A 19729-nucleotide genomic window follows, 5' to 3' on the forward strand; every position below is an offset into this window, starting at 1 on the left:
CTCACTTATAGGGCCAAGATATCTTAATTATTTTGAAAGCGATAGCATGTGTGGCTTCAACACACAATGGAATTCGAGGCTATTGACTCGAGTATAAATAGAGTAGAGAAGACTTCATATTGGGGCTCATAACTCATAACAAAGCAAACGATCGATCGAGTAGATAAGAAAGAAAGCCAAATTTTGAGTAAACTAGTGTGCACACTATCCCTTCTTGATCGATCATGCCTAGTGGAAGTAGGGACCCTCTCGTTGTTGGGAGAGTGATTGGGGATGTTTTGGACCCTTTCGAATGTTCTATTCCTATGAGGGTCTCCTACAATAACAGAGATGTCAGCAACGGATGTGAATTCAAACCCTCACAAGTTGTCAACCAACCAAGGATAAACATCGGTGGTGATGACCTCAGGAACTTCTACACTTTGGTAACTCATTAATTATTTCCAATTACTCTTTCTGTTGTTCATATTTTTAGTGATTTTAAATTGTTGTAATGATTGCAATATATATAATTATTATTAGTAAAAGTGTTAAAAATAATTAAAATGAGTTGGATTTGATTTTTGTAAAAAAAAACTTTTATTTTTATTTTTTAAGAATATGACGTTATTGTTTTTTATACCATACTGTTATATGAGGTGACATCATTTAAATGTTTGTGTTTAAGGGAAGGTGGTCAAGTACCATCTCAAGTAGATATGCACATGTGAGGACGTACACCTCTATAATATTTTATAGATCTCCAAAACAAATACTCCGTAGTATCTATCTACCTTAAAGTAAGTTAGGGATAAAAATAGCAATTTCATAGAGAATGAAAAACAATGATTTTAGAAGAGTTAAAACCAAAGTTTACTCATTTTATAGAGATTAAAACAATTATTTCGTATTTCATATTTTTTTATACAGAAAGTAAACTTAAAAAAACCCACTCATTTTAATTATAAGACTTAAACTCATACTTAAACCTTACTAAAATTTCAAGAAATATGGATATAAGCAGTTAATGCAAGACTAATACTCTAATTGCAATACTAGCTAGCTAATACTAATACACTAATTGCAATCGTAGATCAATAGATGTTACAGTATATAGTAGTAGTTTCTAACTTAATCCAACATGATTTCATTTCTTTTATCAACAGATCGCGGTTGATCCCGATGCACCTAGCCCAAGTGATCCAAATTTGAGAGAATACCTCCATTGGTGAGCCAAAAATTGTTGTTCGAACAGGCCATATGAATGCATACATATACATGAACTGAACTATGCATTTATGAGTTTTTCTAGCTTAATGTTGCAATATTATACTCATCTTCCCTCAATTAATGCATTTATGAGTTTTTCTAGGTTGGTGACTGATATCCCAGCAACAACGGGGCCAAGTTTCGGTACGTATGATGTTCTTCCATTTTTAAAACCTATAATTCTCTGTGCTTAAACTTATTCAAACCATTATTTCTAACTTGTATAAAATTAATGAGTTTTATTTATGTGTATATTAATAACAAAATTAGTTCACGTATTCTATTTTATGCATAAAGTTTATTAATTAGGCTATGTCTGAACAAGTAAATAATCATATCAAATAAAGGAAAATATTTTAAATTAAAGTATAATTGAACTAAGGAAAATGCTTTTAGTCACCAAAAACTAATAAGCACAAAAAATAAAATAAAATAAACATGATTGATTGATTGATTACTCATTGAAATTCACCCTCGCTTGTATTCTGTCAAAGCAGAATGTTCGCTTCCTGTTTCTTTAACAAATGGACACATGCTAAGTGATTTATGATTTCTTTAGTTAAATTGATAGGAACTCAGTTTTTCAAAAACATTACTATTAATTATCTTAACTGATGAAGATCTTAGAAATTTTATTAAACACTGAGTTCCTAAACTCGAAAATCTTGGAATCAGTTACTGGTTATATGTGATAATAAGAAGACAACGTCATTAATAATTATTTTACTGAGAGTATATATAGTGGATGGGAATTAAATTATGGATATCTTACAAGGTTCCATCAACTTCTATATATCTTAAAAGTTTCTCTTTTGTCGTTTGGAGTAGTACATTTCCTTTCCTATACATATGACTTGATGTTCGAGTTTATCAGAATATATATGTGGTCCAAATTTTTTAAAAATAATTTTTATAGTTTTTTATACATAATTTTTATAGTTTTAATATAATAAATATTGTTTTTTATTGAATGCTTTTATTTTAAATTTATATCAATACTTGTTAGCATTATTATTTTTATTTAATTATATTAATTAGAGAAAGCCAAATGATTTAGTTAATTAAGAATTAAATCTCCAGTATATATATTAAAATCTGAGTTTATGAGGTTGGTTTAAGTTGTTTCATTAAAAACAAAAAAAAATCTTAATGCTAAACTAAACCATACATTTTATAAAAAAATGTATATATAGTACGAGGAACCTGATAGATAGTTAGATACTTAGTTCAAGCAAACAAAAGAAAATTATGCCTTGACTACTCTAGCAGACACTCAATAATATTGAAAATTAATTTTGATTTTGATGTTTTCAGAAAAGTTTTTATTGGTTTTAATCTTCGTAAATTTTAAATTTTTTAAAATGGTTCATGCACTCATTACTTTGTGATAACATGGCATGCATTTATACGTTACATTATCCTAAAATAATATGAAATGTGGCATAGTTAGATGCATATTACATTATCAGTATGTAAGTGATGACAGAGGTCATTTAAGACTACATTAAGCCATATTTGCAAGAATTAAGAACATGTTTTAGCATGATAAGAATCAAAATATGCAGTAGTTGGGAAATCCAAATTAGCCAAACCTCGAACCTTAAAAACATTCAAGTCTTTTTTAATAATTTATGTTTTCCATCAGAACTCAAGTAAGAATATGTTACTTAAAGTGCACGATCATGTGCAAAAAGATGAGAAGATTGACTCAGTTCAAGAAAAAAGACACAAAGCAACTAAAGGAGAATATTCCTATTGAATAGACTACCTTTTGTTGGCAAGATAACACTAAAACCTTCATAAGATCTACAGAATTACAGAACATCATAGAAAAACATCATAACTTGTTGAAGCAAATTTAAATAAGGTGAGTTAGTAGAATTAGAATTAGAATGGTTCAAACTCCAATTCCAAACATCTTATTGACCAAAACTCAGCATCATATATAATTCAATAAATTCATCACCTTGACAAACATGTGTTCTTTCTAAGTGAAAAAGAACCCTCTTCCATTTAAACATTCACTTCCACCACACACTCATCAACCAAATTACCAAGGTAAGCAATCTTAACATCCTTCTGAAATAAGAAAAAAATCCTCTTATTTTCTTTTAAGGAATTTTTAGATCTATCAACTCTAGTAAACCCACACATCTTTCCATCACCTATCTGCTTTTTAAAACCAGAGCTTACCAGTAAGTACGAATGTTTCTGGCCTTCTGCCCTTTGCAGTAATACTAAGATATTTCCACTGAATCCCATTTCCTATTTAATTTTCTTAATTTCTTATCTCTTCAATTAGAAGATGACACGTACTTGATTAAAATCAACTCTCTCTCTTCTGATTGTTATTATATTTTTGAAGCATTATTTTTTAATTTGGAAGAGAGGGAAAGAGACACAAACAAGATTAGGTGATTTGGCTCCTTTCTAAAACGTTGAAGACTTTTTTATCCATCGCAGATTATTTAAGTCTGTTAGGACAGCCCACTACTAGAAAAATGGCTTTTTAAGACACGCGGTTTACGACGGTTATTTGAAGAACCGCTTTAGAAAGTGGTGCGGTGGCATTTTTGTAATTATTGTGTAACAAATTTCATTTTACGACGCACTTTCTAAGGCGGTTATTGAAAACCGCCTTAGAATGTTATGTTTTTTTAAATTTATGTCGGTTTTTAGGAAAAAACCGTCGTAATCCTTAAAACAAAAAAGGGGAAACTGAAGCCTCATCGTGGCTGCTGTGTACATTTCTGCTAGCTAGCTTTCAAGATTGCTTTGAACCCTAGACTGCTTGCTCCTTGCTCCTTCGTTTGAACCCTCCCTTTCTGCTTGCTCCTTCGTTTGAACCCTCCCTCTCTTTGACATTGAAGCCCTACCCCTTCTTCCATTGAAGCTCCTTCACTTGTTCTTCCATTGAAGCTCCTACCCCTTCTTCCATTGAAGCTCCTTCACCTCTTCGACTTCATCGCTCCAACTTCTGTGATTGCCAAATTCCCTTGTTTATTTTCTCTGACTTTCTCTTTGAATTTTATGGATTTTGACACATTTGTTGTGCTGAAATTCTGCTTGCAGGGTTCAGTTTATTCAAGTTTTACAATTTCGTGGCTCTGAAACTATTAGATGGGGAATTGTTTGCGCAAGGTAAGAACATTTGGATACTTCAAATTATATTTTCTAATAGTTATTCTCATCAGAACTTGAAAGCCCAAGTCTTTCCTGCTAAACGTTATGTTAAACAGATCAAATAATCTTTCAGTAGGTTATGATTTTGAATGTGTCTGAAACATTTTTCCTTTCCCCTCTGGTATAGTTTGTGAGGATAATAGTGTAAGGAAGCCCTGCTGTTACAAGTTGAACTGATGATCTTTTTCTATGGCTTTTCTTTTTGGCAAAACTAAGTTATTTGCTTGCAACTTCTAGACCTAAACATTTACATCTTCAGTTTGCCTTCCTGGACTGTATTGCAAGTAATCTTTAGCAGATAGATTAGAAAAGAATATCAAAAAACTAGAAATGAAGAAACATGCTAATAACTAATGAAAAATAAAAAATTAGAAATGAGTAATTATTGTTAGCACCCTCAATTGTATTAAGATATCTATATTCTAAATATCAAACAGTGATATTTACTTTCCAATTATGCCATAGGCATGGACAACTAATCTAGTTGTAAGGACTAAGGAGCACTATTAGTCGAATACTATAAAATATACAAATAAAACAGAGGACAGACCGGGCCAAATACTAAGCCTTAGCTAGCTAGCCAGCACACCACATGCAGTGAGAGGCACCAAATTTTGTGGACTCTAAGTAATAAAAACAAATTAAATTAGAGGATGGCTAGAATCAAATTTTGCAGAATGTTGCAGAATTTCCTCACCCCTTCAGCTTTTACAGTTTTAAGGGCACAATCAAGGGGACTACTGTATCTACTGGATTTAGGAACCAAAGAGTCAGTGCCTTGTATCTGCATCCTACACTGGAGAAGTTGAAATTTAAATTGGTATTGTTGTTAGGGACAATAAAAGTTCCAATGACACACTGCAAGTTCACTTTACCTTTATCAGATCTGTTGGACCTAACACAAAACTGATGATGGCACCACTAAATGCTGCAGATGGTATTATCACTTGAGGCCGTGGTTCCCCACTTTGAACTCCCCCCTAGATAAGTGTAGGGAAACAAAGTAGAAGCTAAGAGATACAAGACACATCACACATGATACACTCACAAAACCACTAAAAGCTTATAGAACTCTATTTCATAACAAGTTGTGCTGATTGGTGCAATGTCAAATCAAGATAAACCTCATTTAAGCCATTTTGAAGCACACCTGAAGGTACACTTTTGTCTGGGAATAAATGCCAAAAAAGAGTGATCCTTCAACTGCCATCCCAACAAAAGATGGTGTTGCTCCTCTATAAAGTCCTTTGATCTGAAAGAGTTATTGTAAAATTACATTTGGAAGTCCTTTGCTCCTCTAGTAGTGTCATTGTATTTTTCTTAATTTCTCTTACCAGAAAAATCCAATACTGTAGAGAAGTTCTACCCAGTAGCTAGAGGTGTTAAACAAGGCTTGATCACGGATTAGACGGGTTAAAAAACAGAACTGTGAAGCTTTTTCCTAATGAAATTTCATTAGTCATTAATTGTTGCCCGAGGATAATGACAATGCAGTCTTCAAAATAAAATAGTAGTTGCATAGTAATAATGAAAATGGATAATGATAATATGAAGCAGTAGTCAACTGAAGCACGTTGAATTTTAAAAGCTTGGATGGAGAAAACGATTGGCCGGCCCCTTGTAGTAGTTGGTCTTGGTCTCTCTCAGATCCTACACGGCTACACTGCTGAAAGATAGAACTTCTGAAATCACTCATTGATTTCCAAATTACAGAAATATCTCACTATACATTAATAATTGTGTATTACATTAAAAAAATTGTAGGTTTATCTAAATTATACTATATCAGATATAATATTTAGTTACTAATGCTACGTTGATTTAAGTGGAGTTAAACTTAAATAATATTACATTTGACTCTTATAAATAAATAAATATGGTTGAAAAATAAGATCTCATTAAAATTGATTTTGAAAAAAAGGTATACATTGAAAAAAAGGAAAATATGACATTTGGACATATGTGCCTTCTGACTTTACTGAATAAGTGAAGTTAAGCATAGCCAGTTTTTACAAATAATTAACAAAACATTTCATAATCAATAGGTTTCAAAACAAATAGGAAGATAGCTTTCAAAACAAAATTTAGTGAGCCCCTACAATCAAACTCCAGAAATAGAACACAAATATCAAATGGCCAAATAACTTTATTACTTATTAAATGATGTGATGGTCTGATAATTAATAAAATATTCAATCTAAATTACCAGATGAATTCAAGTAATGAGCCCACTACATGCCTACATAATGATAAACTACCCCTGACCTGGCTTCCAGCTTTTATACACAAGAAAGCATATCAACCAGCATTGATATGAATTAGCAGTTATCAATATGTCATATTCCTATGTGGAATTGGGAATAACCCATTTTTATCCTTTGGAAGTTAAAGGTCAATTAGCCATACTCCTTCAGTCTTCAATATCCTAGCAGTGCAATGCAATCCATTTCTATATTGAATCATATGTGCTTCTGCATTGTGCTTTTGCAGCATCACCTGATTAATGGGGAAAAAATAGTTTACAGAGACTACAATTTTAAAAGTAGATAACAATTAAAATATAATTAAACACAATAAAAACCATCCTGAAGTCACCAGCAAACATGCAAGAAAGGGCCTAAAATAGATATAAATATAAGTATATTGTAGAAGATTGTGGACCAAAAGAAAATGACCAAAAGGATTTCTCACTGCAACTGAAGAACCATAATCTAGGAAAATTGTTCAAACCTTGTGCTTCTGATGCATAAATTTAAAATTTCAGAACTTTCTCAGTATTTTCATAGCTTATTGATATTATCTCCTTGCAAAATGAATTATATGAGTAGTCTTAAAATATTAAGGGACTGTAAATTTCTGTACATCTGGATTATATTGTATAGCTCACAAATATGATATTGCTGATCAAATTATTATATACATAACATTTACGTATGTTACAATTATAAGAGTTAGCACCATTCCCTGTTAAGCTACAAGTCACATTTTGTTGCTATAATCCTATTCCTGCCCATATCCCATATATTATTTAATCATAATAATTTTGTTCGGACGAGATTACACACCAATATTTCTGCTAGCTAGCTAGCTAGGAGAGAGAGAGATCATTTCATCCTAATTGCATTAAGAAAAGCTTGATTCTTTGTCTGAAGGTTTTGCAAGCTTTCTTCTAGGCTTTGGATTGATAATCTTATTTCAAAGTTCATATGTGCCCCTCATGGGAAGCCTAACTATCATTTTCTATCACAAAAGCAAATAATTTGATAAAGGAAAGCAGTGCAACAACATTGCTCATGCCAAGGAGATGGAAAAATCATTAATGTTTTCTTTCTCGATCACTTAAGTAAAATTCTAAAATTTCCTATTATTTTCTCCATTATTTGTCATGAGGGTGAACTTTAGCACAACGCTAAAGCTGCTACCTTGTGACCTGGAGCTCATGGCCCACAGATTCAAATCTTAGAAACAGCCTCTTCGCTTATGAGGATAAGGTTGCGTACATCTACCCTCCCAAATCCCACTAAGTGGGAGTCTTGGGCACTGGGTCTCTGATGAAGTTCTGAATTTGGCAGTAATAATTCCGTGTTAGGATGTTGTTAAGAAGTTATTTTCATATTAATTTTGGATTAGGCAGTATGTGTTATGGAGCGAAAGTTATAGTGATATATAGGTTGGGTGACAGACTTGCAGAACACAATTAAGTTGTCAGATTGTTATTTTATTTATGGTATTTTGAAGCAAGAACAAAGGGAAAATCCATTTTCACAGCCACCATCTATGACCAAAGTAACAACAGAAATCTCCACCAGTTGATCAAATTATTGTCTTTGATTTGCATAGAATTTAAGGGCCTGTATTGAGTGAAGGTATTAGAAAGCAAATTAAGAACCTTGTGGTTTTAAATATTATACAAAATAGTTTAAGTTAAGTGAAGGAAAAATCAATTCCAGCTGAATTGAATAAAGATAAAATGCACGAACATTTAATAACAGAGAATGTTGAATATCAAATTGGAAGAATTAAGTATAGTAATTGTGTTCCTAGTTGAGGTGTGATAACCCTTGCAACTTAGATTAATCTAGTGCTTGAGGTAAGGTGGATCACATAATGTGTGTTTGGGTTATTGTTTTTCCAAACATAACCAATATTTTTAAAAAAAGCAACAAGTGTGTTGCTTTTGTGTTGGTATCTTGAAACGTGTGTAATGGAGGATTAAACGGTTTTACAAGCACACTTTATATAGATTAGTTCTCAAGCCCAATTTGTAACAAATTAATTGGATTTTATAATTTATGTGTATTAAAAATATCTTTAGGCGAAATCTCTGTACTTTTACACTCAGCTGGATTGCAACTTCATATACTAAATTTATCTATAAATTAGAAAATCATAAATAAAAAAGAAAAAAAACCTAAATATAGTACATCATGTATTTTTTTCATATTATATTTCTAACATATTATATTTATCATGTGATGTGGCGTGTCTTCTAGAAATCCATTTCTTAATGAGATCAAACTTTGACACTCGCCCAATTAACTTTGCACTTTCATAAAATTTAAAAGTTATGATATTATTTTTCAGATCAATCAGGCTTTAGAAGATTGTGAATTCATCATCAGCTCAGTTCTAACGTGACTGGTAAGTCAATTCACAGAAAAACCCACTTAGCATGAAGCTTAATTGAGCCAATAATACTTAACTTGCTTTTAGATGATTAATGGGTGAGAGTAGATGTGATTCAAATTGTTAATTGTATGATATATGATATATGATATGATTGTATCTAAATAGACGATTTTGCTTGAATGGAAGATTATCTAAATAGATGATTTGTGTCTTATATGTTGTCACTACCCGTGGACATTATTTCTTGCTGTACATCTATATTTCTGTGTCTTCACAGGCTGTACATGTGTGGGAAATGGAAATGCACTGGGTTTGTTGTCCAAAACAGTCATTGTCCAAAACTGGGTTTGTTGTCCGTTTTTTTATTTTATAAAAGATTGAATTTAGTTATTTATTTGTGGCCTGGAGAGAAGTTCTGAACTGGGTGTGTAATGATAAAGATTTTTCATGATTTGGTCTTGATTTTTGTTATGATCTTTTGTTTGTTATTTTCTAGATTCAACTTGATTTCCATATTGCCCTTTTACTTTAGTTTCTGGTTAATTTTTCAATATTCAATGTTGCTCTACTTCACTGCTGGCTGTTAGTGTTATGTTGTTTTAAGTTGTTTAAGTAGCATAATAGGTTGTGTTTCCCGCTGAATGGTCACATCATATCCACTACAGTTGGAGGAAAAAATGGGAAGCCCAAACAGGTACCTTTTTTTGTTAAACCCATTTTTCCAGAAAAGAGCTATTAAGATTATTTTTTTTAGATACCGAGTTTGTTAAAAATGTAACTTTGATTTTTAAATGCTATGGGATTTAGATTATTTCACCTCTGATCCATGCTAAATCTTTGAAAATTTTATGTTTATGTTGATGATTCTTTTAGACTAAAAGTTACATGGCAGAATGCATTGTGGGGACTGGGTCATTTGGAATTGTCTTCCAACTTTGTAATAGTATCAATATACGTTATTCAACTTTGTAATAGTAACTACTTTAACAAGATGATCTAATTATAAGTGTCTAATTTATTATAAATTTGGTGTGCATTCGTAGTTGATATAATATTAAAATATTTAATGATTGAACTATTAAAATTACACATATAACTAGTTATTAAATAAAATAGAGTTTAATAGTCATAAATGATATTAATCAATAAAAAATTGTCATTAATAATAATTTTAAAGTGATTATTATAAAACTCAATAAATTTATGATGAATTGATTGTATAAAACCATTTTATAATTGATAATACATAGCTTATTTTCCCAATAAAATAAATTATTCAAAGAATAAACTTAGTCCCCATCTATTTGTGTAATATCTTTGATTAAATATACGATAAATTCACATAGATTGTTGTATTTACATATTGTTTTCATTACATCCTTTTTAAATAATAAATTTTTTTATATCAATTTCTATTTATTTCTTAAAAGATGTCCATCAAATCTCAAAACTCTTAATTTCTCTTATACAAACAAGAAAATAATTTAATTAATCTCGTTGCTGAGGCTACAGGGTAACGTGTCCACCTACTCAACACAAATATGTTATTCATTAGTCGCTTTTCAACTACAGAGACAAAAAAAATCAATTGATTCGATCTTATCTTGCTAGCAAGTTCCATTAATGAAAAGCCACACCAAAACACTAGATTTAGGATATGCTGGCACGTATATGGTTGCTTGCTTAAACATCACTCAATAATGCACCCCACCACAGCACTGACTATGGCATGCACCTAAACGAAATTAAGCTATTTCTTTATTTAGTTGATGCTAGCTAGCTAGGTAGCTCTTTCTAATTTATTTCTTGCTTGAGTTATGCCTATTCAATTTCCATTCGCTTGGATTTTTTTTATTCTAAGATCGATCATCTTCAATTTCCCTATATTACTAGCAATATTGATTGAACACTACTAGATCATGTGTATAACGTTGTATAGCTAGCTAGCTAGCTTTCTATTGTCTAATATACCTTTGTCTGTGTTGTAAATTAAGGAGCAAGAAGCAAGTAATCCCTCATAACACACACACACACACACACACACACACACACACACACACACACACACACACACACACACACATATATATATATATATATATATATATAATGGTGGATTGGGGTCCAATGGTGATAGCAGTGGTGTTGTTTGTGTTGCTAAGCCCTGGTCTTCTGTTTCAATTGCCAGGGAAGAGCAAAGTGGTGGAGTTTGGGAACATGCAAACCAGGGCAGTGTCTATCTTGGTCCACACAATCATCTTCTTTGGTCTCATTACCATCTTTCTTGTTGCTATTGGTGTGCATATCTACACTGGCTAGCCTTATCGCCCTCACTCCTTTAAATCTTTAATTATTCTATTCTTTTTGGTTAAAGTTTTAGTAATTTTTATCTTGTTATTCTTTTTTGATTTGGTCACTGTATTCTCCCATTTCTCATGTCCTCGTCGAATAATAACTCTACTTCTCTTTAGTCTTTGAGATTCCAAGATTAGGACAACTTTGGTTTGTATAGAATCATAGAATGGAATAACTTGCACGTACTGCACACACTGATATCACATCATATGGCTTAATGTTTTATGCTTTGATGAATTCATTTTCTTTTCATACTTGAACCTTTCCCATTAGTGTGGTTGAAAACGAATAAGAAAAATGAACTAAGTTTGGTGTTATTTAATTATATCAATGGTGATTTGATTAACTATAATTGGACTCTCGCACTGAACCCTTAAAATCCCTTTTGTTCAATGCCTATAATTGTTTTAAATTAATTATCTGATACGAATGCCACATCAGTTTTTCTCACTCTTTTTTTTTTCCTTTCATCTTAGGCTAAATGCTTGGAAACTGGCGAGCCAGTGGCCATTAAGAAGGTTTTACTGGACAAAAGATATAAGAATCGTGAGCTACAGTTAATGCACTTGATGGATCATCCAAATGTGATCTCTCTGAAGCATCGTTTCTTTTCCACTACAAGTGCAGATGAACTTTTTCTTAATTTGGTGATGGAATATGTTCCAGAGTCTATGTATCGAGTCTCAAAGTTCTATAGTAATACTAATCAGAGCATGCCACTTATTTATGTAAAACTTTACATGCACCAGGTATGCCTCAAAGTTTCGGGTGATTGAGAAGGTTCTGTTTTTATCTTTTCACATCCTGATACAGGTCTGTGGTGCACATATAGATTTTCAGGGGGCTGGCTTATATCCACACTGTTCCTGGAGGTTGCCACAAAGATTTGAAGCCTCAAAATATACTGGTTTGCTTATATGCTCTTGCTGAATGGAAATTATTATTAGGACTTTCTTTCCGAATAGTAGGAACTATTTCCTGCTCTGATGTCATTTTGTGTATTCTCTAGGTTGACCCTCTTACACACCAGGTTAAGATATGTGATTTTGGAAGTGCAAAAGTGCTGGTATGTTGATTTCATTCTCAGTACAAACACTTTTTTTGTGTGCATCATCATATGTGTGCGTGTGTGTGTTTCAACATTTTATCTTGTTACATTGTAATTTTTTTATATGATTTTGTTTTGGTGTTTTGGTAGACTAGCCAGTTTTGGTTTTTGATATTGCTTTGTTTAGGGCCTTTTGGGTAATCCATCCATTGTTGTGTGTTTTGGAGGTTTCTATATGATTTATATACATTAAAATTATGTGTTTATGAGCTTTTGCATTGTGACTCCTATTACAATATCGAGGATCATATTTTTCCATGTTTTTCCAACTGACATTTCTTGTTTACTTGGGATTTTTGTGTGATCAGGTCAAAGGTGAAGCTAATATATCACATATATGTTCACTTTTCTACCGGGCACCAGAACTTATGTTTGGTGCCACTGAGTATACTACTTCAATTGATATTTGGTCAGCTGGCTGTGTCCTTGCTGAGCTGCTTTTGGGTCAGGTTTATGTTATTGCTTTTCTTTTGTTATTAAAATGGTGTAAATAGTCTCATATTAAATAACAATTTACTGCCTAGTGCCATCTGACACACAAATGGAATTTTTTTAAAGCCCTTATTACCTGGCGAAAATGCACTGGACCAGCTTGTAGAGATTATCAAGGTGCAATTGGTGTTACCACGAGTTGATCATTTGGATTTCATGAACATATGAACTCTATTCACCTTGCAATATATTTATATACATGAACTGAAATTGACAAATTGTGCTTGTTGACTATATATATGTATTACTTACGTAATGCCTTTATTGTGTGTGCATTAAGTTTGATGAGATCATGGTCAAGCTAACTCCATTATCCCACGAAGAAAATGATTACTCTGATCATGAATGGATTATCCCATGTGATATTTTCTCATGACAAGGTCATCTTAAAAGTTTGTGTCTATCTCTCTCTTCATAAATTAAATAGGTGGAATCAAAAAATGTCTAAAGAGAGAGCTATTCACAAGTTTTTCACAATTTTACATTAGAAACCATTTCTGTTCCATTTGCCTCCTACTAGTTTATGGAGATTCTTTTATTATATAAGATGGCTTATATTCTAAGGACACTTGTAAGTTGTCACATTGATTAGGCATTTTGACTTTTCATTGGTGAAAGTATCTTCATATGTTTTTTTGGTTGGCCCCAAAATGCTTTTTGATTCTCAAACTTAAAAACATTATTCAAGCTTTTGACTATAAGTACGACACATGAAATGCAGTTGCATATATGTTACCACACTATAAGATGTTACTTTGTTTAGATGCTTGTTTAGGCTCTTGAAAAGTCTCCATTTTTCATTTATTTTAATGGAATTTTCAGTTGAACGCTAGGAATAAATCTGCAGCCGTAGAATGCTATACAAGAATAGAGGTTTGTCTGGAAGGTAGTACTTGATGCACTACTATTTGCCAGTACAAGCTCTCACAGGCTTGACATGTTTGCTCTTTGTTTATTTCTGCATGTATTAAACAACTCTTGTTGACTTTGGTATCAGTATTTGGTATCAGTATTTTAAAAATAGAACACAGTCCTATCATATAACTAATTAACATGGTCTAAACAGTCTCAATATATTTAACATGCTTTCCATCTCACAATTGTGTAGTTATTTAACGAGTTGTTGTTGATGCAATTTTACTCTGTGTGACCATGGTTTCAAAGGACCCAGATATGAACTGTATCAGTGTATTCATTGATATGATTGTCACTGAGTTCCTTCCCAATGTTTGAATTAGTTTCTCAACGATTTTAATAAAAAAAAGTTGCTTTATGACATTAAATCTTTTGGATATATACTTTTAGTCAAAATCAATATAGTTTCTCCCTCCATTCCTATAAATATATATTTTATGAACATGCTTGAATCATAGACAATAGAAATTGCCATTGCACTCACCAAGTATGCAGTTGGCTTCATATTTGAATTTTCAGTCTGTGCATTTTCTAATTTTGCCCCATTTACTAGTTTCAGACCATGTTTACAAAGCTTCACGAGAACATGGTATTATAATTTTATTTTCAATCACATGAGTTACAAATGTATCTGCGTGCAAAAAAGATTGAATGTTCCTTGAAGATACTAAATAATACAATTTTATCAAGCAGAACCAAGTTATATTTTTAAGTGTATCGTTACCTATCATTGCATTCTATTACAAATATTCTATCATTGCATTCTATTACATGGGATTATAAGTGTTCTGATTTGTCTTTAGTTATATTTTTAATTACTTAATGTTCTAATTAATTGAAAAAACCATTTTTTAAATAAAGTTGCTTTCTGATTAGTATTTGTTAGAGATGCAATATAAAGTCATTCATGTATCGTTACCTAGCAGCTTGAGCTTTTTGGATAGTTTGTTAATGACATGGTATGAAATTCTCTGACTATGTGGTGTAGAGTTCAATCCTTTATACTCTTATTCTTCTAATAAAACGTTAAATTTCAACCAAGGTAGATCATATGTGGACTTGTGCATTATCCACACTTAATGTCCAAAAGGCTCTTGCATGAGAGGCATGTTAAAGATGTAAAATAAAATCATTCATGTATCTTCACCTATGAACTTAAGCTTTTTGGATAATTTGTTCTTGATAGTAATAATTAGTAAAATCAAATCTGTTATTTAAATGTATCAAAATTTACATGTGAAAATTTAAATTGGTCTAAGTTCATTATAGTTTGTCTTTGACTATTATAGTCCTTTATACCTTTCTTTAAATGGGTATGTACTAAGTTGTGGGGATGTTATCGCATCATCACTTTCCTTTTTTATGAAATTTCATTAACATTAAGTTTAAAAACTTCCAGCCACTAGGTCACTTGATTTTTCCTGCTCAATTTATAGGTTACTCAAATGAAGCAGGAGCATGACAAGAGGCAAGCAAGCCTCATAGCTGAACACAACGAACAGCTAAAGCGTACCCAACTGCAAGCTGAAAATGAATTGAGAGAGGTGCCACACACGTATGTTTGTCAAAGCCAAAATTTTTATAGAAATTTATTCACCTGTTCATATCTTAATTGTATGTAGAAAACAATGTTTATGAGGAATGATCATGAAGCTCAGATCAAAGCATTGAGGTGTGAACTTGAAGATGAGTGTCGGAAGCTGGAAGAGGAGTTGCATCTTCAAAAAATCCAAAGTATGGAATACCCTGATATGATAAATTAATTTGTTGTCATAATTTTTATTATTATATTTATTCTTTGGAATATATTGCAGGAAGACAGGCAAAGGGCTTTGTTGCAGTTGCAGTGGAAAGTGATGAGTGACAAGCCTAAAGAGGACCAAGAAGTGAATTCAAAACAGGTTGACTTGTGTTTGAATCTATTTGTCTGTGTCTGTCTTCAAATGGATGCCATATTTGCTCATTTTCATGTTGGGTTACCTTTGGTAGTTTGGTTTGACATATTACATTTATCATTTGGTAGGCACAGTTGGGGAAATGAGAAGACATTTGTTGTATACCTAAATGTGCTTCTTTAATATTCTTTCAACACAAGCCTGAGAATTGTGAACTTAAATACATAGAAGGGTGATGCAAATAAAGGCCCACTGGTTCACATATGCATAGTCTTCATGCTAAAATTGTCACTTATGAAACAGGCATAATCTTGTTACTGAAGGCATAACTATTTACTAGCATGATATTAGATAAATTTGATTGGTACCACTTCTCATATCATAGTTGTTTCAAAATTTAAGTTGAAAAGATTTTTATTGATGATTTTTGCACATCACAAAGGGAAGGGTGAAGGCAGTGCTCTGAAGGCTTCATGTCATAGCAGCAGAAATAGTGTGTGTGTGTCTTTAATTGATAGACATTGGTTTGGTTGTGATTTGGTATCTGTTACTTTAATCATGCTTCTTTTCAAGCTCCTTACTATCTTAAAGATGAACACTATAGAAAGTAACTACACTTACTATTTAGTGGTTTCATGAGTGTAAGGATATTCCAATTGCAATTTGTTTTTTTATTCTGATATCATGTATGCTTAAAAGTTCTGCTGAAAAGATGGGTTATGAGTGATTAAGATATCTAACCAAATTTTATTTGTGGAAAATGTGATGAGCATATGAATTTGATGATGATCTGGTATCTAAGTGTTAGAATACATTAGACAGGGTTCAGTGAGTGCAAATTGAATCAACCTTTGTAATGAATTTCAATTGAATTTGAAAATTAACATAATGATTTTCATACCTTGAATTCAAATGTCAAATCACTGCTTTCAAAGACGGTTATTACATAATAACCGTCTTTGAATGTCGAGGAGATGTAACAATCAAAGGCGGTTATTATGTAATAACCGTCTTTGAATGTCAACCCAGATGTAACATTCAAAGACGGTTATTATGTAATAACCGTCTTTGAATTTCGAGGAGATGTAACAATCAAAGGCGGTTATTATGTAATAACCGTCTTTGAATGTTGAACCAGACACTACATTCAAAGACGGTTATTACGTAATAACCGTCTTTGAATTTCGAAGAGATGTAACAATCAAAGGCGGTTATTATGTAATAACCGTCTTTGAATGTCAACCCAGATGTAACATTCAAAGACGGTTATTACATAATAACCGTCTTTGAATGTTGAACTAGACACTACATTCAAAGACGGTTATTACGTAATAACCGTCTTTGAATTGTTCTAAATTTCAAAGACGGTTATTATAATAACCGTCGTAAAAAGCAGTTGTGTTTCAACGACGTTATATACAACGACGGTTTACAACCGTCGTTAAAAGCACTTAATAACCGTCGTAAAAAGCTATTTTTCTAGTAGTGGCCGTTGTAGGACCATACATGTCTAAACATTAATTATTAATAAAATACCTAATCTATGAAGAAATATAGTACTACTATTTTATGTTTGATAATCAAACTGAAATATATTATCATTTCATGGATATAAATCATAAGAGTTCAATGAGTATCAAAGTCAACCTATTAAAAATCACAGTTATACGCGTAACTTTTAATATAATTATTATAAAAGTTGATAAATTTATTAATCATATAAAATTATTTTATCCTGATAGTATTCTAACGACAAATATGCATTATTTGCATAGGCCACGAGGTTGTAACATATGAAAGTCCGCGACCGATGATGGGGATTCATCGTTTAGTGTTTGTGTTATTTCGTCAACTGGGTAGGGAAACAGTGTATGCACCAGGATGGCGCCAGAATTTCAACACTAGAGAATTTGCTGAACTCTACAACCTTGGATTGCCAGTTGCTGCTGTCTATTTCAACATTCAGAGGGAATCTGGCTCTGGTGGAAGAAGGTTATACCATTGAGGGTTCTAGAAATATTTCTCCCACACTCTTTAGTAGTAAATGAGTGCTTTTCAACTTAATATTAAACTGAGCATATAGTGAAATAAATTGCTTGCTAGATCAGTTGGTAGCAACAAGTCCTCTACATATACACATAAATGAAATCGAAGCATCTCGGTTCATTTTTCTTATTTCTATTATCAGCTGCAGAATGTTATAGATATATTATATATGTAAAGTGGAAAACAACTTGAGCACAAGTTAAATTATGGGGTACTTATACTTTTGCTTATTACTATCCGTTTTTTATACGACTAGGGTTCTACTATATATGTAATTGTGGTATTAACAAATATGATGAAAACTTTCTTTAGCACTACTTGTACTTAAGATTAGCTCTTTAATAAATTAAAATCGTTTAGCTAGCTTATATATAAAAAAGAATACAAGTAGGTTATATTATATGATCTGATATATGTATATGTACTTGCAAGGTATATTTTATGGTTATATCATCACTTTTCGGGAAAGAAAAAATTCTCCGGGAATCACATACTATCAAGAACAACACATAAATTTTGAATAAGAAAGCACTAATAATGTGAGGTTTTTGTGGACTATATCTTAGACACGTAGCTTTCAACGTATATAAGGTGGGTTCAAGTAACTTTCGGATTGGTGTGGGTGTAGAAAATGATCCTAAAATGATAAGGAACACTTTTACAAGTGGTCCAAAATGAAATGAATGAACCAAAATATAACCTCAAAGTCATCGAGTGCAAGATATGAAAAATGAAGGTACGGATTCCTGAAGATATTGACTGGAATATATTTCTCGTGTTTCAATATCATCTTACAAATATTGTTCTCCAACTAATCTTCAAGTCTAGCTTATACATGAAATAAGATCCATTTTGTCTCTAACCCTTACCCTGTTGGATTTTGTGGACCGAAATATTGATAAAATTAATAGTTACTTTTAATGGGTTCATATCAACACCATTACAACTTAACACAGTGGTGAAATCTGAAAATTTTTAACATGTAGACATTTAGTTTTATACAATATGATTTGGTCAACAAAGCAATTGAAGTAAGTAACATGCATGTGCATTAGATTTTCCCATGTGTACCAAAAAGTGATATATAGCAATAAGTGAAAACTAAAAAGCCAAATTGGTATAGAAACAAAACCTGGCCTCCGTTTTGTTAAAAAAAAAAAAAGAAGAAAAAGCTGGCCTCCCATTTTTTCCTCATTTTTCTGAATCGCAGATATATGTAGTCCAATAACTTTACTAATTACTCTTTTAGTCTTTTATCGGAAACTTGTTTTTTTTTATCAGCTTTTATCGGAAACTTATAAAAACATAGGAAAAACAATATTTTCATGCTAAGTTAGAGTAATACTGTGAAATGAATAATCATATATTACACGTGAACCAAGACCAATACATGGGAGTTTAAACAATTAAATCTAACGAGAGAATTTGTTTGACACCATGAATAATCATATATTAGACGTGAACCAAACCTTTCCTTATTTTCATGTTTTTCGCCCACCACCTTTCAAACATCGTATCTTATCTTCTTCCCTAAAATCATGTACATGCCACAAACAACTTTTTGATATGTTTATATAGAAAGGTGTGAAGTTTCACGGTTGGAAGCTTGGCTTAAAGAAATGCATGCTCAATGAAAATTAACAAACTTCCATGCCAAGTTGCTAACCTCAAAGTAATACAAGCACAAACAGAACAGAAACATGGAAACACATTCTCCCAGCTCAAAATCCACCAATGCCTTTGCAAGCATGCCTTAGGCTGCCCTCTACACCACCTAAGGAAGGGAGCACATTTATATATATATATATATAATAAAACAAATAGATCTAAATTAAGGAAGCTTAGATTCAATCTAAGC

The 19729-nt window shown here is 32.0% G+C and overlaps 2 protein-coding genes across 18 annotated transcripts; both read left to right on the forward strand.

Moving 5' to 3' along the window:
* Positions 1-127: 127 nt before the first annotated feature.
* On the forward strand, positions 128-18104 carry LOC114383286 (protein FLOWERING LOCUS T-like). 17 transcript variants are annotated; one of them, XR_003660459.1, is made up of 11 exons: positions 11255-11356; positions 11892-12164; positions 12248-12322; positions 12425-12481; positions 12832-12972; positions 13082-13132; positions 13838-13901; positions 15367-15474; positions 15553-15664; positions 15745-15831; positions 17601-18075. XR_003660459.1 is itself a non-coding variant. In XM_028342933.1 (10 exons), exons 2-9 carry the CDS (start codon positions 11976-11978, stop codon positions 15792-15794), a joined length of 783 nt encoding a protein of 260 aa, XP_028198734.1. In that variant the 5' UTR covers positions 10531-10844; positions 11892-11975; the 3' UTR covers positions 15795-15831; positions 17601-18104. The 17 variants fall into 17 exon arrangements, 7 of the variants coding, with proteins under 7 accessions (XP_028198787.1, XP_028198796.1, XP_028198760.1 ...); XM_028342933.1 differs by lacking the exons at positions 11255-11356; positions 13838-13901 and adding an exon at positions 10531-10844 and having other exon boundaries at positions 17601-18104; XR_003660468.1 differs by lacking the exon at positions 13082-13132.
* Positions 11155-11652, forward strand: LOC114383345. The gene has a single exon (XM_028343005.1). It carries the CDS (start codon positions 11170-11172, stop codon positions 11377-11379), a length of 210 nt encoding a protein of 69 aa, XP_028198806.1. The 5' UTR covers positions 11155-11169; the 3' UTR covers positions 11380-11652.
* Positions 18105-19729: the final 1625 nt, after the last annotated feature.

Source organism: Glycine soja, chromosome 2 (genome assembly GCF_004193775.1).
Source record: "Glycine soja cultivar W05 chromosome 2, ASM419377v2, whole genome shotgun sequence".
NCBI classification, from domain to species: Eukaryota; Viridiplantae; Streptophyta; class Magnoliopsida; order Fabales; family Fabaceae; genus Glycine; species Glycine soja.

Bases quoted from the DNA above. Each gene is read 5' to 3' on its own strand.
- LOC114383345 (XM_028343005.1), top strand. From the start codon at position 11,170: ATGGTGGATTGGGGTCCAATGGTGATAGCAGTGGTGTTGTTTGTGTTG.
- LOC114383286 (XM_028342933.1), top strand. From the start codon at position 11,976: ATGCACTTGATGGATCATCCAAATGTGATCTCTCTGAAGCATCGTTTC. The intron at 12,165-12,247 runs GTATGCCTCAAA...GTGCACATATAG, and splicing joins TAAAACTTTACATGCACCAG to ATTTTCAGGGGGCTGGCTTA. The intron at 12,323-12,424 runs GTTTGCTTATAT...TGTATTCTCTAG, and splicing joins TGAAGCCTCAAAATATACTG to GTTGACCCTCTTACACACCA.